Raw genomic sequence first — 19,834 nt, 5'->3', positions numbered from 1 at the left:
GATGGTCAAAGTACTTTGGAGTAACCACACGGAAAAAGAGGCTACATGGGAACTAGAGGAGGACATGAGGAGCAAGTACCCATACTTGTTTGATTGAGGTACGTAATCTCGAGGACGAGATTTTTCTTAAGGAGGGGAGATTGTAACATACGAACCAAGAAGTTAGATTAATTCAGTTAGAAATTATTTAGTTATGTTACTATTTTATTTATTCTTTTATTAATTACTTATTTATCTTTCTTCAGATGCTTATAATTATTTATTTGTTAAATAAGTTAATAAATCAGATTAAGTAGAGTTTTAAAGAGGTTTCCTTTATCTTGTATTCCTTGTTTTTATCGGATGGATTTCAAATTATTTTCAAAAAGATTCTGAGATCAGAACGACACTCAAATCAGATTCTATCTAAACTAAAACTCCTTCTGAAGACCACGTAAATAAGAAACCCTTTCTCCATAAAACCCCACATTATTCAGACTCTTCACACACAAAAAGATAGGCAGAAAACTCACACCAGCCCAACGTAACAGCTCCTACAAACCTGGAAAATCACTCTCACAGCCAACCAAAGCAGCCAACTCGCCGGAAACCGCCACAGAAAGTGCCGACCAGCCCAGTCCCGTCGAACCCACTCCCTTCCGGTAAGCCCACGCTGGAATCTTCTCTCTCTCCCTCTGTTCTGTGTTTCGGTTTAATAGATTTTCTCTCGGATCTCTCTCTCTCTTGCCTCGCACCATTACCTTTTCATCTGCTGTACTCTCACTGATATCACATGCTGCCTTTTACTTTCATCTGTTTTTCCAGCCTTTGGAGTTCTAGAAATAAATTATGTGTTTAAGGAAGTAGGCGTTGGGCTTAATTGTTTCCAGTCGGTCAAACTGAAACATGGGTCTCCTTTTATGGTTTATTTCTGTTTTTCTCAAAATATCCATGTTGTTTTGAGTAAATTCCAAAAATATCCCATGAGTTTTTGTCGTGTATCACCAAATCTTATCTTTTAACTGCAGTAAGAAGTATCTATATCTCATTGATGGTGAAATTCCTTTTGTGCCCATGAAACTTTGCTGTTGAGCTCCCAAAAAGCCAATTATACTTCCAGCTTTTTAAGGGTGTTTTTATGGGCTTTGCTTTATGGCTGGAGCTAATTTTAAACGTGGGCTGAGTTTGTTTTATATTGGGCTTGATTATAGTATATTTCAGAACTTTTTCTTAATAATTAAGTGAGTTGATTTCTTGTAGATTTTATTATTTTAATGGGCTAGTTGTATTTATAAAAAAAAAAAAAAAAAAAAAAAAAAAAAAAAACTATTCTAGTAACTTTAAATGAGTTTTTTTTTCTGTATTTAGGGTTGGACTGAGTTTAAATTCAGACTAAAGTTTTACTTCAATAAATATATTAGTCTTAGACTCTTTTATAGAAAATATTGAAGGGCTTTTAAGCATATTTTAAAGAATTCTTTTATATTGTTTCAGCTTGTTATCTTAGCTAATATTTCAATTGACCTTTAACTAAGTTTTATAAAATTATTAAGATTATCATATGAGCTTTGGAATAATATTATTTTAGGTAATCTTTTTTATATTTGAATATTCATTATATTACCTCTATGGTAAGATTTTAAATAATTAGATTGCTACGACACGTTTTCTAGAAAGATTAGTAACGTCTAGTGCCTCGTATAGGTCACGAGCTACAACGTGAGTATTCGGAAGCAGCGCTAAGAGGTAAATAATATGGTCATATAAATGTATGTGTAATGTAAATATTATAATTGGGTATGATAATATGTTATGGTTTTGATGGTTATCTACGTTGCGCTAAGAGCCAAGTCAAGGTTAGATCGCTTTCATGAACTTCTATGAATTATGATGATTTACATGAAAGTAAGCCTATATATATGTTGAGCCTTTATGGATTGTTGATTGATGGATTGAATGTTACTAACATCACATGGAAGCCATGATATGATCATATAATAAATTAAGATAGGTATTCTATGAATTAAAATAGCCAAATCATGCATGCTTCATTCATGTAGTGCTTAGACCATGTATGTCATGTATTGTTCATGCAATAACTTAAGTCAAGCATGCCATGTAATGAATAGCCAGATCATGTATGCCATATTCATGTAGTTTTGAGATCATGCATGCCATGAACTGTCATAAAATGATTAAATCATGTTAGGCCATGTCATGCTATGCTATACCATGTACAAGAATATATCATGTTATGCCATGCCATATACAAGAATATGCCATGCTAGAAAAGTCTATGAAGTCCAAGAAAATTATCATGCATTAAGAAAGATAAGCATTTTAAGGTAACACGGACCCAAGCGTGTTTACCATAGTTATGCTAAGAAGGTACCCCGGACTCAAGCGTGGTTATCACAAGTTAAGTGGAACACGGACTCAAGCGTGCTTCACTCCATGTCATGCAAGTTAAGTGAACATGGACCCAAGCATGTTTCACTCCATGTCAAGCAAAGATAAGTGAAACACGGACCCAAGCGTGTTTCACTCCATGTCAAGCAAGATAAGTGAAACACGGACTCAAGCGTGTTTCACTCCACGTCAAGCAAGATAAGTGAAACACGGACTCAAGCGTGTTTCACTTCATGTTATGCAAGTTAAGTGAATCACGGACTCAAGCGTGTTTCACTACATGACAAGTTATGTGGTGCCATGGACTCAAGCGTGGTTCACCATGAAATATGTATAATTCAAGATAAACAAGTTACTCATGCATTCACGGTTCAAGTTTGCCATGCTTATGAATGTTTCCGTTCATGTTAATCCATAAATGTTATATGGAAGTTATGATAAGGTTTTAAAAATCAAATTTATGCTAAGCTAGATAGTATTTACGATATGATGTATTATTTACTGAGTATTCGACTCATTTTGTTGTTTGTCTTTTTGTTTTCTTCTATGTTGATTGCCACAGATGTTGATTATGATGATGCAGAGCTGGATGGCCAGGAGTAGATTTAGTATATGGACTTAGAGATGAATAAGTGTCTTTTACACAAGGATTAAGTTTCCTTTATGTCTTTTCAATAACTAGTTTTGTTTAAGACTAGCTCACTTTTGCTTTATTCAGTTTCAGTTTTCAAGACTATTTATTTCCTTTCTTTTAAGTCTATTCCAATAAATGAGGTATTTCAGAGTAATGAGTCTCTTTACCGGGCATTTTATCATGTTGGTTAGTAACGTCTCTATCCTTCGGGAACGGGGTGTTACAATAAATCAGAGCTAACAACAATTACAATGAATGAACAAGGTTGAGTATGAAGATCACTAACTGGAGAGGAAAAAGCTCATTTACCACCCATTCAGTAGTTCTAGAGTTTTTGAAGTGTGAAAGTGCTACACATTTATCAGTACTTCCATAACGATCAGCTGCTTGTATACTTTGCACAATCCTACATTGCCAAATAAATAAAATCTGGGCTTTCTTCAATCTAAACCATCTGCATTATATCTTTCTAAAGAACGGGAGGATGAACCTAGTCCTAATTTGAAGATGTTGATTAACTGCAGTTTTTCTTTTTCTTTTATTTTGGTGGATTTCTTTATTTTTATGAAAATTTTCTCAAGGCCGTAGGCCCACTTATAATTTATAAACAGAGCATTAAATTTCCTCAAACCATTGCAGGCATATGATTGAGCATAAAATAAGTAGCAAGAAGTCCAGGATACTATTCGACTTAAAAGAAAATTACCTTTAAGCCATCGATCAGACGCCCAGGCATGCTACCAATGTATGTTCTCCTATGCCCTCTAATATCAGCCTCGTCCTTAACACCACCAAGGGATATGCGTACAAACTTTCTGCCCAAAGCAGCAGCAATGGATGAAGCCAAAGATGTTTTCCCAACACCTGGAGGGCCAACAAAGCACAATACTGGACCTCTTGCATCTGGTTTAAGCTGCAACCACCCACCAAAAAAATCATTCCATATAAACATCAATTCAACTAGAACTTCAAGCCTTAAAACAATCATCACAACAAGACTTAGATGATTGTTAACCTTGCGAACAGCTAGATATTCAATAATCCTTTGCTTGACCTTGACTAAACCATAATGGTCGCTATCAAGATGTTCTTTTGCAGCTTTCAGATCCAACTCATGTTCTTCACTGGCCTTTTGCCAGGGCAGATCAGCTAGAAGCTCCAAGTAAACACGTGAACTATTATACCCAGGTTGCTGAGGTTGCATCTTTTTAAGCCGCCTGAGATTTTAAAAAAAAAAATGGAGAAAAAATTAAGTGTGACACTTCTGACACTTAAGGGCATGCTTAATGAGTGAAAATTTTGAGCTGTTTTGTATTGGGTTTTGTCAAAGTTAGGAGAGTGTAATATGGGAAAAAAATTATGCGTTTTGAATTGGGGTTTGTGAGAATGGGTAGGTAGATTTGAGAAGTTGTTTGGATGAAATTTTTGTACAATTTTTTTTTCATTTTTTGGGAAATTGTAATGGTTTGTGTGTTTCTTTTTCTTTTCTTTTTTTCTTGAAAAACTTACGCCAATAACTAGATGAAATTGTTTTTTGAGAAAGAGAAATCTTTTTTTGGTTTCTAAAAGATGTTGGATTAAAATTGAATTGTTCTTTGAAAAAATTACAAAAAATTGGGAACCAAACGTGGCCTTGGTTTCTATAAGTTGAAATATGAGAACTGTGCCACTTATCAAAGAAGAGACGGTATGTGAATATAGAGACAAAATTCAAAAACATCAAGAATTGAGGAGAACTAGTCAAACCTGGTCTTTTAGATATGGTATATTATGATATTTTAAAAACTCAAGATCCCTTAAAAAAAACTCAATTACTAAATCAAGCTTCCCAAACAATCCCAAGGAAAGTAGGCAAATCTTTCTTGAGTGAGAAACAGATGTGAACAATGTAAATTTAAACATGACCATTAACTAAAATTATTGTCAATACATCTTTAGGTAGCTGACAATTATAGGTTCTCAACCAATATAGTCAACTAAATTTGTTCAGTATGATGCTTGCATAGTAAGTGGTACTTCATAACGAACTTAGTAGTGTGTTGTTGGAAATTTCTCTCTTTCATAAGGGCGAGCTAGACTCCAAATATCTGACCCAACAGGATACCAGCCAAAATCAGTCGGTTACCAACAATTGCAGGTCAACATTAGTTATGAAACTCAAAGCACCAAAGCTGTTGATTTGAGTGTCAAAATTTTGAAGAATTCTGACCCAACCAACACCTTACAAGAAGTACCCTTCTTAGTCTTTCTCTTCTCATTTCAAACAAACAGAGACCGCCTTCCAACTTCCCCCTTTATGCCAAGCTCACTATCAGATCCAAACACCCTCCCTCCCTCCTTATGACGAACCACCAACAAAACTTATCCTACAAAGTCACATTGGCATTGGTGCCCTCACAGCCTTTCACAACTTCTGGCCCCTGAAACTGGTCTCTCACCTTCATGGCATTTCAATCTCTTTTACTAATTCTCATCGCTCACCTTCACAACCTGTCAAGTCCCCAATCTATGGTGATTGAGCTTGTGAAACATCGCCAATATGTGAAGGGTGTCACTCACATCTCTAGCTCAATGTCAATCTGTGAATTCCCCAATCCAAGATCCAGCAGTTCAAAAGCACCTCCTAGTGTTTCCACCACTCATCGAGATGGTGAATCCACTACTTTGCATGCTCCAAGCTGACTCCCCCACCTCCCACTGGATCAAGGTAGACAACCACCAGGTTCAACCATCAAGGTATGTTTTCCCATCTCGTAATTTAAAGTTGAAGATCGATGATACATAGGGTCAATGAGGGTACTAGCAACAGCTAACAATGGGCCCAAACAGGCCAAGATAAAACCAAAACCCTACCCAAACCGACGGACTGACAATTTACCAGCAGCAATTTTTTTTATAAGTAACAATTTATTGAAAGAAGTAAATAGGCATAGCTCAAGTACACAGAAGGTATACAAACAGCATACACCTAATTAAATATTAGGAGATAGAAAGTGATACAAGAAAATCATTTAAGAAAGCTCCATTAGAAACACAAGATGAGGTCCAAAGAAATAAAGTATGGAAGAAGAAACTTCTAAGCTCATCTGGGAACGCTTCTTATCTTCAAAACTTCAACCATTACTTTCAATACAAAGAGACCACATGATGCATAAAGGAATCGTACTCCATACATCTGCAATAAGTGAATTGGTCTTACACCCCTGCCAACAAGAAAATAAATCAACCACCCTCTTGGGCATATCACCAAAGCGATACCCGTTCTATTAAAGATCTCCACCCATAACATCCTTGCCATCACACAATGAAGTAAAAGTTGATCCACTAACTACCCACTCTTCTTACACATATAACACCAATCCATTACAACAACACCCTGCTTCCTCAAATTATCCAAACTCAAAAAGTTTTCCCTAGAGATGCAGTCCAACCAAAGAAAGCAATCTTTGGTGGCACCTTACTTTTCCAAATACACATCCAAGGGAACGAAGTATGATTTTGACTTGACAAAGCCTTGTACAAAGATCGTAAAATAAATTTCCTACTCCCTTGTTTTCATCCAAAGCATCCTATCCGCCATATTATTACCAGCAGCAATTTGTGCCGATGCAATTTGTTCATCTCAACTTCATCATGGCCCTCTTGGTTCGGTCTAGGAGGACATGTCCAATGGTCTACACCATCATTTCGACAATTAGAAACATTCATAAGTTAACTTGACCAGTCATTAGGCCTACCCTTTCATTTTCCCCTCTTGATATCACTTGAAGCTTTACAAAGCAACAAGATGATAAATAAAAAGGAGGATAGCTCCTTAATGACAAGGAGAGGAGAAAGTCCATATGAAAGCTATTTATGATAGCTTGGCTCTAGGGGAGCATCACAATCCTGCCACAAGATAACTCTATAAAGGCCTAATGTCTCCCAAGAATTGGCTGATTACAATATCCTAGATTATCAAATTATACAATTAATGATGTTCAAAAGAGAGTTGTGCTGAATTACGATATGCAAAATGAAAGGCCATGTTTGGTTAGCTTTTTATTTTTTTCAAAATTCTTCAAAAAAAAATATATCAACTCCAATCCAAATATCTTCCAATCTCAAAAACCTTTTCTATTCAACTTTTAAACCAACCATTTGCCTAGATTTCAGTGAAGTAAAATACACAAAAACCAAAATAAGATCTACAAAACCAAAACAAAACCTACCCTAAAAAAATTTAGCCAAAAACAACTTTTCAACGTTACCCATCCCCTCTTACAAACCCCAAGATAAAACATATTTCAAAAAAAATTATATATTTAAATTTTCCTATCTACCTTCACAAAATCCAATAAGCAATACATCTCAAAAAAAAGTTTCAAAATTTTTCTCAACCAAGCACACCCAACAACTGTAGTCAAAGCTCAACTAATATGCATGGCCTGAAAAGAATCTACTACTTTTATTGCCATACTGTAACATCATTTGGTTCCTTCTCAGAAGACTAAAGTCCTCTTTATACACATTTTTTCATAGATCATACCTTAGCTCCCTCTGTGCATGCTTCCAGATATTTGAAGGCATTCCTGCACTTTGCATCTTTCTCTCCAAGGCGGCCACGTCATCCTCGTCATCATCATTGTCACCAAGCTCCTCTTTTATAGCTCTCATCTGGAATATGTTTCAGATGAAGTAGCCAAGATAGAGGAATAATTAGGGCAGATAAAGAAAAGTAACAATATAAATATTTGCTACTGCAGAAATAAAGATAAACAAATAGAAAATAGAAATGTTAATAACAACAATGATAAAATAAAATAAGCCAAAAATGCAAGGTTGCAGCATGCCGAAGGGGATAAGTTTAAGTTACTCCTCTTGTGTCCTCTGTAAGTATCAGTGGTCTTGATTGCAATCTTTCGTCAAGAGAAAGTTCATTCAAGCTTTTTGATTACGGTACAGGGCCCCACTAAACTGTCAACAAATGGCTTTTGGCCTAAGATCTCATGAAAGTGCATTTACTGTCCTTTTAACTAAGCCTTCCAGCTCTACTTGAAAACATCCTTTATCAGAAATCTCAATATCACACAGGTTTTTAGTTTTGCTCAATCAATTGAGAAAAGAAGATCCAAGGGTAATCAACTGTAAGATATATGTGTCACACATACCTATGAAAAATGGAACAATATTGACTTTAAGTAGGCATGTAAGAATTTCGTCCGGGCAGAAAAACCAACCAGACTGATCGGTTTCAATTGGTCCGGACTGGACAGGTAGTTATAAAAATTGAAAGCAAGTAATTATATAATTTTCTTCTAACCTAATTGTTTATGCTTAGATTATATAAAATATTAAATGTTATGAATTTTAAGATAGGCTATTAGCTATTAATTATTGATGATACACATGCTATTAACATTATTAATTTATTACACTTAATTAAAAGTAGTTAGTATATACATAGTAAGACAACTTAGACTAAATCACTCACTCAATTATTTTTTTCATCATTTTATACAATTTTTTTGTCAAAAATTTGAACAAAAAAGGGGGAAAAGTAGCCTGGACCAAAATACCCCGATAAGACTGACCAAGCAGAACCAAAGTGGTCCAGTCCGGTCTTAAGGCCTTGACAGTCTGGACCAGTCTTTTGGTGGACTGAAAGAATCAGTCTGTTCCAAAATTCTCCTCCAAGATCAATCAGGCTGGACAAATTACACCTCTAACTATCAGCGTTCATTTTTCAAACTCCATTTCTTTTTTTTTTTTTTTTTTTTTTTGATAAGTAATAAGTAGATTTTATTCATACGAATGAAATAGGCATAGTTCATGTACACAAGAGTATACAAAAGAACACCTAATTACATTCTAGATTAATGAAAGAAAGTCATAGACATTGTTTCCATCAAGTACAATGGCTGAAAACCAAAGCATTAAAGTGCGCATAAAAAAATTCTGAAGCTCCTCCATTGTGCGCTCCCTATCTTCAAAGCATCTCTCATTCCTCACCGACCATAAGCACCACATGATACACAACGAAATCATCTTCCACACTGTCGCCACTTGGGGACAGCTTTGCCATTTCTTTTTTTTAAAGAGTTGAACACTAAACTTAGATTACAAAAAATATATATCATTTAGAAAACAAAAAATTATAAAAAAAATATATATATAAAAAGGGGCAATCCTCAAGCATTGCTTGAGACCACTCAAGCGTGCGCCACACCTAGATCACATCTAGGCAACGTTTGGGTTGTGCGACCCAAGTAGTGGCTGGGCATAACCTACAGTATCCAACCTAGATGGCAAGTCCCAAGCCCTTTTTATTTTTTCTAATATTTTTAAATGATATTATTAATTTTTATTTCTTTCATTTTTACACATGGCACCAATCATTGGTGCTGACAGGGCATTATAAAATGTACCAAGGGCGGGACTAAAATGATCAAAATTAAAAACATAGGGAGCAAAAAGTTCAAACTAGAATATAGGAACCAATCTTGTCCCAAGGGTAAACTATAGGGATTATTTTAGTATTTAACTATATTCTTAGCTAATAAGGCAAATGCTGAAAAGTAAGTTTGATTCATGTATCTGATAATTGGATGTGTGCCTTAGGAGATATGGGAACTCTTAAGACTATATATTTTTCCTAAAACTTCTATATGGGGAAAACCTTCACCCATATTAAGACATTAATAATAATGACTAAAAAATAAAGTCAAAAGTAAAATTATCCTCCAACTGTTATGGGGATGGGCACTGTGAGGTAACTTCCATTAAGAAATGTTCGCACAAAACGAGGGAGTGTAGGGGGTGCAACCTTGTAGATTTTTATATCTATTCTTTCCACTCCCATGTATGCATTTGAAAAAAAAAAAAAACTAAAATCATAATTTCATGAGAGCAAACCTGCTGACGCAAAAGGAATTCTTTCTGTGATTTCGATAACTGTCCCTCGACCTTCTGTGTAATCTTCTCTGCCACACGTATTGACTGTCACAAATAACCATTAATGTAACTAAAATAAGCTGAAGCAAGTGTCAAAATGACCAGGATGCAAAGGCACGAGATATCAACCACAAATGAGTGAGAGTTACCTGTAAATGCCTATCAACTAATTCAGTAGCTTTTGAAAGCCTTACTTTCAGATCAACTGAATCCAACATGGATAGTTGCTCTTCAAAACTTATCTCAAAGCTGGCAACAAAGATATCTGCCAATTTGTGAACAGGAACTGTCTCCAAAAGAACTTTTGTCCTTCCTTCTGTTTTTTGTTTCTATGAGCATATATAAAGACATGAATTATTGACAGAGAATAATAACATAAATGTGCATGCAGGAAACAACAAGATGACACTTTTTCCAACTTTGAGAAAAGAGTAGTGCTGCATGTACTTGTTGAGGAATAGATCTCACAATGCCTGTGGACAAGGTCTTGTGCATATTTATAAGGTTGGAGCAAACCTCTCTCTTTGAACCGGTCTTATGAAATGAGTTAGATGCATGAAGCCCATGCATTTCTTCATGGTATCAAACTCTGCCACAAGACGAATGGAGCCCACACTACTTACCCCGTGACAAGGACCAGAAAAAATATTAACATGCATGTGAGGAAGGGTGTTGAGGAATAAATCTCACATTGCCTATGGATAAGGTTTTTGGCATGTCTATAAGGTTGGAGCAAGCATCCCTCTTTGAACCGGACTTATGAGATAAGTTAGGCCCATAAATTTCTTCAGTACTTATAATTTTACTTATATTTTTACGTACAAGACTAATTTTATCAGTTTTCTTTCAAAATTCAAATTTTGAATTTCAAATTTCTTATCATATCAATAGCTGACATGTGGAGAAGTAAGTTTTTTGTAAGTTTTTCTTAAGTACAACTAGCATTTATCTTGAGAAAAATCAGGAATCTTATTGAATACATCATACAGTCAATAAATCAACCAAGAGTATAAATACCTGCATATTAGTGTGTGTGCATGCGTGTGTGCATGTGTAACAGCCGAGAGTATCTACATCTTCCATTGCCAATGCTTCTCCTTTTGTTGTCAACATCCAGAAAAGAAAAAAACCATGGAAACCAAAAGATAATTGGCCCAAGGTGTTGTGCTCCCCAGCCTCCATGGATGGTTTAGGTATAGGTTGATTACATTCAACCAAACCTTATTGAGGAACTGGCTATGGTGGCAATGCCAGCGAAAGAGAGCCTGTGGAGAGAAGTGAATCATCTCATAAATCTCATTTGCCGACAGTGATAGACACAAAGATGGTAGTTTTTTGGGTAGATGGAGCTATAATGAGGTGAATGAGATTTATGAGATTGGACTGTGTATAAATATAAAGGTTGAGAAAGATTTCCTAGCAAGGTAGATATGAGGTTGGAGTTAGATCCATGAAAAAATTATGGTATGATGAGTGGAGTGGAGAGCAACATCTTAAAATTTCTTCTCCAGATTAAGGATTAAGGATCCATAGGTGGTAGATAATTTACAGCTTTCACACAGTTCTCCTCAATGGGAGATGGACCCATATAAACACATTCTATGCTCAGGTGTATGATGCTTGCTTGAGACAATACGGGTTAGACAAAGTGCATTGGGCCATATACAAGAGAGGAATGGTCTAAGTTGAATGGTTTTGTAATACATTGATTCCTTACAATAGTATCACTTGCCACGGAAGTGCATCTTGAGGGACAAGGTCCCTTGAGAGCGGCTTTCTTTATTTGAATGGCTACACTAGGGAAGAACCCTTACCTTGATGAACTAAAGTAAGAGACTTCTTGCGGTAATCATGGGGTGCTGAATGTATAAAGGGCGTGGGAAAACTGCCGATCATCACTTACTCCAGTGTGAGATAGCTAGTACTTTGTGGAAAGATGTTTCAATCTTTTTAGGCGACTGGGAGAGATGCCTAGATGGGTGGTCTACCAATCAGTATGCTAGAAAGAACATTCGAGAATTACCACACAGATATTTAGCAGAAAATGATTCAAATCTATTTAATGTGCTGCATAGAGAGAGAAAGATATGATCAGAGCTTTGAAGGCTGCAAGAGAACAATGGAGTATTTCAAGGCTTTCTTCTTTAATAAATTTTACCATAATGGCTTGCCAATTATGTTTCTTTAGCCATAACTTCCAAGTTTTTCTGAGTCTCATTAATTTCTCCATTAAGGTATATCTCATGTATTCTCCAAGTGTGCTTGGGTAGTTCTGTTTCGCTCATTAATAAAGCTTATCTTACTCATAAGAAAAAATACCCACATGGTTCTCTAGCTTTAGCTTTAGCTCCCTGAAGATAGCTTTAGCTTATCTTCTCTGTTTAGGTATATCTGATGCAAACTCCTTGTGCGCTTGGATAGTTTTGCTTTCCTCATTAAGAAAGCTCATTTTACTTAGAAAAGAAAATTACTCCACCAAACAATAGATCAACCAGTGATGACAGGAGCACACATTATCCATGATAATTTCATTACACAGTAAGCAAAATTCATAAAATGAAGGGAGTCTCATGAAAAACTAGATACCATATAAAAGATCCCAAACATCAGATTTAGTACAAGAGATATCTGCCATCACTGGTATTATCTTAAAAATTTCCAAAAACGCAAAATCAGGATAAGCATTATCATGGAGAGTAACTGCTTCCAGAAGATTCCCCTGAGCATGCTTTTAGGATTATACAATTATGTAACACAACCAAAAGAGAAATATTCAAAGACATTTGCAAATTTCACTCTCAACAGGGTTTCCAGAGCTGTGAAAAAGAATCTAGCCAAAAGTCTACCTGCTCAAGAACAGAAATCAACTCTGTGGCAGCTGCTTTGAATTGACGAGACAATGTCATGAAATCTGGATCTTGCTCCACTTGCTCCATTTCTAGTTAAGATTTCAGCATTCAAAAGGAATTCAGCAATCCAACAGAGAAACAACAGTGATCTCACCAGAAGCTTAAACAACTTTGTGACTGGGAATAAAAGCATAAACTGCACAGTGGAATCTAAACAAGAAGTGGAGTAGGCAGGATATACCGCACAAATCACCCGTCCCAGACAGTAATTCCTATCTAGCCACTAGCATCTTAAACATTTTTCATGTAAAACCATGAGTAAAGAAACATACTGTATATTAAGCATTTGAAAACCCCTTTTCTAATCTATGTTTCATGTATGGACCTCTGAGTATAGAGTTAGAGACGGTCAGGAATGGGGAAGGCCATATTGGGTTCGAGTGACAAATGAACAATTCTGTTCCAATTATCTGTCAGTATGTCATGATGCACTTGATATCCAATGCCAGCCTACTTCCTAATAGTAGGCTTATGGTTTCCAACATTTAGAACCCATTTTGTCGAAATTGGTCTTGTATTCCAAATAGGGGGAACCTCCCTTGTCAAATTCTTTTATAAATATGTCTATTGCAAATTCTGATCCTCATCCTATTCCTGTTTCAGGGTCATGTAAAGTTTGGGCATGCACACGAAGGGAATTAGGATGTTGGTGTGCACTTGATATACATAGACACCAAGTGTCCAGATAGTTTAAACTTATTGATATCTAGCTAGCCTTTAGTTTGTGATCATATATGAACTTCAAAGCGAAATTCTTCCAATAAACCACGACTAAAGAATCATAATGTTTGCAAAACAGCTTTAGGGCCGACACTAGTGGGTCGCATTCATATGCAATTATTAAGTTTATGAAATGATTTAACATATTATCAAAGTGGTGATCATTAATTCAAACTCCAACTCCATTCTATACTAGTTAAATAGTTGAATTCACCTCTTCTATTCAAACTTTTATAATGATTGGTGATTGATAGACAATATCAACAAGTGTGTGTGTGTGTACATGCGTGCTTGCATTTGCACACTAGAAAGATTATTATGGATGCTAGGAAAAATACAAGTAACAACACATTACTTATGTGTTAAACTTTTAACCATCAATTTAACACCCAAAAATTATGCATACAAATAAAACCAGGAAAATAAAAGTTCAAAAAAAAAAAAAAAAGAGAGATTGCTAGATATTATTATCTTTTATCTCCTGTGAAAGAAAAACTTACCAGCCTTTGTCATTTCAAGAGGAGATATCCGTGCAGTGTAATACGTTCCTCTGGTGCTAAGTTCCTGGACACTGAATCTGCACAAACCTTCAAGAACGACTATGTATGTAACTCTCCCGCTTGGCTTCTCCACTCCTCTTGACAAATGTAAAGCACGAGCTGCGACTCCCCTGAGAAATAAGATATCAAATCACTAGCAGATCACAGTTCACATTCTGGTTTGTGTAAACACCTTACATTATCACAGTTAACCAAAACATTTCCAGCACAGCACAAATATATGCCAAAGTGAAGCATACCTGGTATGCCAATGAATATTTTCCTGCTGATTCTTGACATCAAGCCTGTGAGAATCGGATGCGCCAACGTGAACTCTCGAGCTTCTCTCACCAGAATCACTTCCGACATCTAACAACTCAACAAATAAAAACAAAGAAACATAATTGTTTGTCATCAAGCAACACACGGACAAGTATGTACTCAAAGAATCAATGGGTCAAAAGATCACCTTGAGATAGCACGGGGCCTATTGCTGTTGCTGTCTCGGCAGCATCACGAACTGGAAGAATACCAATCAACCCCTTCTCTTCCCGCTGCCACAGCTCTTGCTCCACCAATTTCACACTACATATATCGACACTCACCTTAAGTGAGATATCTATATATACATATATATGTTCCTCCACTTTGATTGCATAAAGAATGTGAGAAAATCTACGAAAACTTGTCCAATTATAAAATTCTCGTTGAAATTGGAATTGTCAAGTTTCACGTTTTCTTTCTTTCTCCTATCACTGCCGAGCAACCAAAATCATAATTAACCCGTATCTCAACGACAGGGTTTCAAATACAGTAAATCAAACAATCGACTATTGAGAAGTGCTTTTCACCAGGGGAAAAAAAAAAAGGAAAACCATAATCTACATTTGATTTCCGAGAAAACCAAAGGAAAGGAAAACGAACCCAAAAAATTAAAAGAAGTTGACTTCTGACTTCGAAGCCGATTAGTTGTGTTACGCCCAGCTTACCGCAGCTGGAGGTCACAGTTTCCTCAAGTTCCCAACCGACAAAGAAATAGTTTGAATCATAGACAATCTAATTTTTCCAGAAGTTCGCTCAGCAACCACACGGAAAGCATAATTTAAAAAAAAAAAAAAATTCAAGCTGAACATAAATCCAGCGGAGAAATTTGAAAGCATAAAAAGGGAGGGAGAGAACCTGCTGGGTGAAGTGCATCGAATCCGAATGATGGCGCCAGGCAAGAGAACCTTGTTACGGAAGGGAAGGATGCCGAGGCGACTCGGGAGCTCTACCGACTCGGCCATGTTTACAGCTCAGGACAGACCAGGGAGAAGAAAATAGGAAAATGGAAGCTGGGTGGGTACGTAACGAAACCGTGTGAGTTGGTTGAAGACACAAAGTAGAACCTAAATAAACAGGCTTTTGTGCTCAATTTAAACCCAATTTGCCGTCAACCCCCTTGTCTTTTAAGGTATATCGATTTAAAACCCCCACTTTGAGCTTTTTTTTCTCCTCTCAAAATCTCATCATCCATGCCACCCCCACCTTAAGGGGTAAAATGATACATATGAATACAATTATTTATTTATGATAAGTACAAGAGTAAGGTGGGTGGTGGATTCCTAGGTATAACAATTACAAAAGAGGTGGGGCAGTCTTTGTGATATGAGAATGCATCCATCAATAACATTAGAGGTGATCCATTTTTGCAAAATTATGTGCAAGAAAAATACACCATGTTTGATCTTAGTCCCATAGTTGTTGGCTAGTTTGGAATTGGTGTTCTTTTTTTTAATGAACGGGGCAATCTTCCAATTAGATATAAGTGAATAATGTTAATGACGTTAATGTAGTAATTTTCAATAATAAAAATATGCATATTGAAAAAGACAACTCATCAGTTTGAAGTTTATCTAAAAATACTGGATATTTAACAATAAAAAAACTTTCAAAAACATGATAAATTATGACAAACATGTGAACGTCTTATAAAAAATTACTCAAACTAAATTTCCATAGAATTTGAAATGGGTGGTTACTTTTTATATTGTGGATTGTGCATAGGGATACCATTATTAACAATATCCCTTATATTTTAAAGAATCAAAATTACCTTAGAGCTGACTATTGAAATAAGTTACACGTATTGAAGAAAAAGAGACTTCAAAAACGTTGTAAAATTCTTTCCTTTTCCCATGTTACATATGGGGTACACTAATCAAACCAAAAAGCAAATTGTTTTCAACTCCATTCTACACCAAAAGCAAAACACACAAATTTGTCCACCAATATTTATAAAATCCTATCATTTTAGGAGAATGATGCGAAGGACATAAAAAAATGTTACTACATTAGGATCAATATTTCTCATAATGTTATAGGCCCGAACCCATTAGTATGGAATATTTTATTTTCTAAGAAAAATCTCCTAGTATAAGAAAATGGTGTTGATGAAAGTGTAAAAATATCCGAAACTTACCCCTTGAGATTCTCTTACGTGGTAGTGATGCAATATCCCAAAGCCAGTGGGGTGCAGCATAAAACCAAGAATATTAGAATAACAATAAATTATGAGGGTTCTTATGTAAATAGAAAAAAGGAATAGAAAACAGCAGACCACATAAATGATTTGAATGGGGATAACATGGCAACGTCGTCTTTGTCTTTGGGCAGTGTTGAACAGTCGGATCCCTGGATAAGGTGGATGATACGCGTCTACGTGAGGGTGGGGGGAACGCAGTTGGTTGCGTCAACAAGGCCGACGTCAGCTCAGGACGAGTGAACTGTTGGGACGGCTAGGTAGGACACGACGCAACAAGCTCGTAGGGAAGGAGCTACGTGGCAGATGAGGATAGGGAATGTGTGGATATAAGAAGTAGTAATTGGCAAAAAAAAAATTTGGATGATATATTTTTTATATAAAAAAATGCTATTTGAACTTATAATTTTGATGAATAAAAGTTATCGATTGATTTTTTTTTATTTTTTATTTAATGATTAAGAAAATAATTATTGATAAATTGATATTTTTTAAAATTTTTAAAAATATTTAAATATATATAAAAAATAATCATAATAAAAATATACATTTTCACTCGTCGATCAGATTTTATTAATCTTTTATCGGTTCCTTAAACAGCATCGTTTGATATGATACGTCAGAGTTTTTCTTCACATTTTTGACATCTGATTAATTCATCACTAATGTGTGAGTATGATGAGAGGCAAAGCAGTCATCACCTCAATGAACACTATGAAAAAGCGTGACACTCGCCACCTTCATAAGCTTCGTTGAGAAGAAAAGATATCATCATTTGGATAAGGAAAATGGAGAAAAAAGTACTCGATATGTTAGCGAGCATTGTAAGTATGAAACCTACTATCTGGACAAGTGACGTGAAAAAGGAAAGTGTTCACACTCGAACAAGTGCCCACAAGAAGTAGATGCTCGCCACCTCGATGAACAATGTGAAGGAGCACGAAGCTCACCATCCCAACAAGCAATAGGGGAAAGAAAAGTGCTTGCCCATGGGCCAAGTACTGTAGAAAAGGAAAGTGATCGCCACCTTGGCGAGTACTTCAAAAGATAAAATATTTGATAAGCAACACAAGAGACAAAATACTTACCACTCAATCAATATAAAAAAGTAAAGGGCTCCATTCCAAAAGATAAGATCGCATATCTCGAATACAAGTTAGAATCCAAAATAGACTTAAAACCCTTTTGGGAGAGAGAATTCAGAGTATTGGACATTGACTCCCATCCAAGTTTCTCATCTTATCTACATTCTTATGCTTGAATAATAATGAGATAATATCATATATTTTATAAGTAATAAAAAAAATTAAAATATATTAAATATATTTTATAAATAATAATACAAAATAATAATTGATAATAATTAAATAATAAATAATAACAAAATATTTGCAAAATACTTCACCAACGATACCATTCCCTTTCTAAGAAAAAAAAATAATATAATTACTACTCTATTACAACCTATCTACTATTTTTTTTATATTTAATTTTTTAAAAAATATTATTTTATTTAATGATTAAGAAAATGAGTATTAATAAAATTATATGTTTTTTAATTTTTTTAATAATTAAAAATATTAAAAAAATACTTAAAATAAAATAAAAATAAAAATAAAAAAATTTAAAATATACAGACGAGTGGTATTACATCACTACCCTTCTAAGAAATACTTGCCCATCAGACACTCTCCCCCTTGTCGCTTACTTGGAATATTTTTCCCCTCGCCTGACATCAACGTCAACTCGTTTACCTTTTTGAAGAATGAGTAGTATTGTGAATGTGAATGATATGACAATTGATAAGAATCGTGAATGTCTCGTCAGTAGTCGTTCAAAATAGAAAAAGGTAGCACTACATTACACGTCGAGAGTGCAATTTTACTTTTTTTTAATATATTTTTAAATTTTTTTTAATATTTTTAAAAAAATAAAAAATTTATAACATTATTTAAAAATATATTTTTAATTGTTAAATAAAAAAATAAAAATAAAAATTATCAAGACACACCACCCAGATATTTTATAAAAAGATAAAAGCGTTTGCCAATATAAAATTCTTAAGACTGATTAATGAGCCACGAGTTTACAAGAATAGAAATACGTGAGTTTTAATTTTTTTATTTAATAATTAAAAAAATATTTTCTAGTGATGTTCTGAATATTTTATTTTTTTTAAAAAAATATTTAAGAATATAAAAAAATTAATAAATAAGAAATCAAAAAAGGAACGCAGACTGAGCTCGTGCGTAGCACTTCTTAACAGTTGTTTTACGAAGAAATAAGAGAAGAAACCAAAGTAATATTTTTGTAAATCTTTACCTTCCTTCCACGAAACTTCCCAATGGCTGTCTAACAATATATAAAAATAGATATTTTAACTTGCAGTCCGAAATGCCGACATCATTTGGTTTGTGGCTGCAAAGAAATCAACGCACCAACCTTCGTTAAAATAATTAAAGAAACGTTTCTAACTTTTTTATACTCTCCATTGGCCACAAAAAATAGGGGCATTGTTCACATGTTTCTATTGATTTATATTAAGTTTAGAAATTAATAAGGGTCACGGTCTCTTTTTGTCGGCAGTGGGCATGTCGATGTCTAGCCTTTAGATTTTTGTCATTTTTAATAAAAATATATTCATATAACTTTTTCCTTGTTTTGTGAGACTTATGTTTAGATTATGAAAAGAGAAAATCTATTAAACGGTCAGTCTATTAAAGGGTTGAGAACAACCTCTAATGTGATTATGTCACCTAGTCCACTTATTAGACTAAGAATGGGACCACAATGCACCACACTGAATCCATATCCCTCCCTCACTTCGTCTCTCTCTCACCCCATATCTCCAATCAAACTGAGCAATCAAACAACCTCCTGATCAATGTTTTCATCATCATCTTCTTCAACACATGGATTGAAACGTACATGATCTTTTCCTCAATTTCTATGGTGATGATATCCACAACATACGGTTTTATGAGTCATCTATATGCTGCTAATTTTAAAGAAAAATGTATCATTATTTTAAAGGATGATGAAAAATCGGAGCAGGAAAAGCTTGTAGCACCAGAGCTCTACAAAACAATAGAAGAATCTAAGTATGCGGTGGTCATCTTCTCAAGAAACTATGCATGCCTTATCAAGGTGGTGCTTGTTTCAACTTGCATGCCACCATCGTTGAATAATC

At 35.1% G+C, this 19,834-nt stretch overlaps 1 protein-coding gene across 2 annotated transcripts in view; it reads right to left on the bottom strand.

Moving 5' to 3' along the window:
• The window catches only part of LOC122280392 (lon protease homolog 2, peroxisomal), a 29,224-nt gene extending 13,646 nt beyond the window's left edge, over positions 1-15,578 (bottom strand). Inside the window, exons 1-10 of one of the 2 annotated variants that reach the window (XM_043091277.1) lie at positions 15,303-15,578; positions 14,593-14,708; positions 14,384-14,492; positions 14,085-14,254; positions 12,802-12,893; positions 10,105-10,284; positions 9,917-10,000; positions 7,551-7,678; positions 4,038-4,239; positions 3,729-3,935 (exon numbers count right to left, since the gene is read on the bottom strand). In XM_043091277.1, the coding sequence (XP_042947211.1) occupies positions 3,729-3,935; positions 4,038-4,239; positions 7,551-7,678; positions 9,917-10,000; positions 10,105-10,284; positions 12,802-12,893; positions 14,085-14,254; positions 14,384-14,492; positions 14,593-14,708; positions 15,303-15,409 (1,395 nt within the window). In that variant the 5' untranslated portion in view covers positions 15,410-15,578. Of the gene's footprint in view, positions 1-3,728; positions 3,936-4,037; positions 4,240-7,550; positions 7,679-9,916; positions 10,001-10,104; positions 10,285-10,972; positions 11,221-12,801; positions 12,894-14,084; positions 14,255-14,383; positions 14,493-14,592; positions 14,709-15,302 lie in introns of those variants that run through there. The other variant, XM_043091278.1, reaches the window with a different exon arrangement.
• Positions 15,579-19,834: the final 4,256 nt, after the last annotated feature.

Source organism: Carya illinoinensis, chromosome 11 (assembly GCF_018687715.1).
Source record: "Carya illinoinensis cultivar Pawnee chromosome 11, C.illinoinensisPawnee_v1, whole genome shotgun sequence".
Taxonomy (NCBI): domain Eukaryota; kingdom Viridiplantae; phylum Streptophyta; class Magnoliopsida; order Fagales; family Juglandaceae; genus Carya; species Carya illinoinensis.
This window is presented reverse-complemented; position numbering and strand designations above follow the sequence as displayed.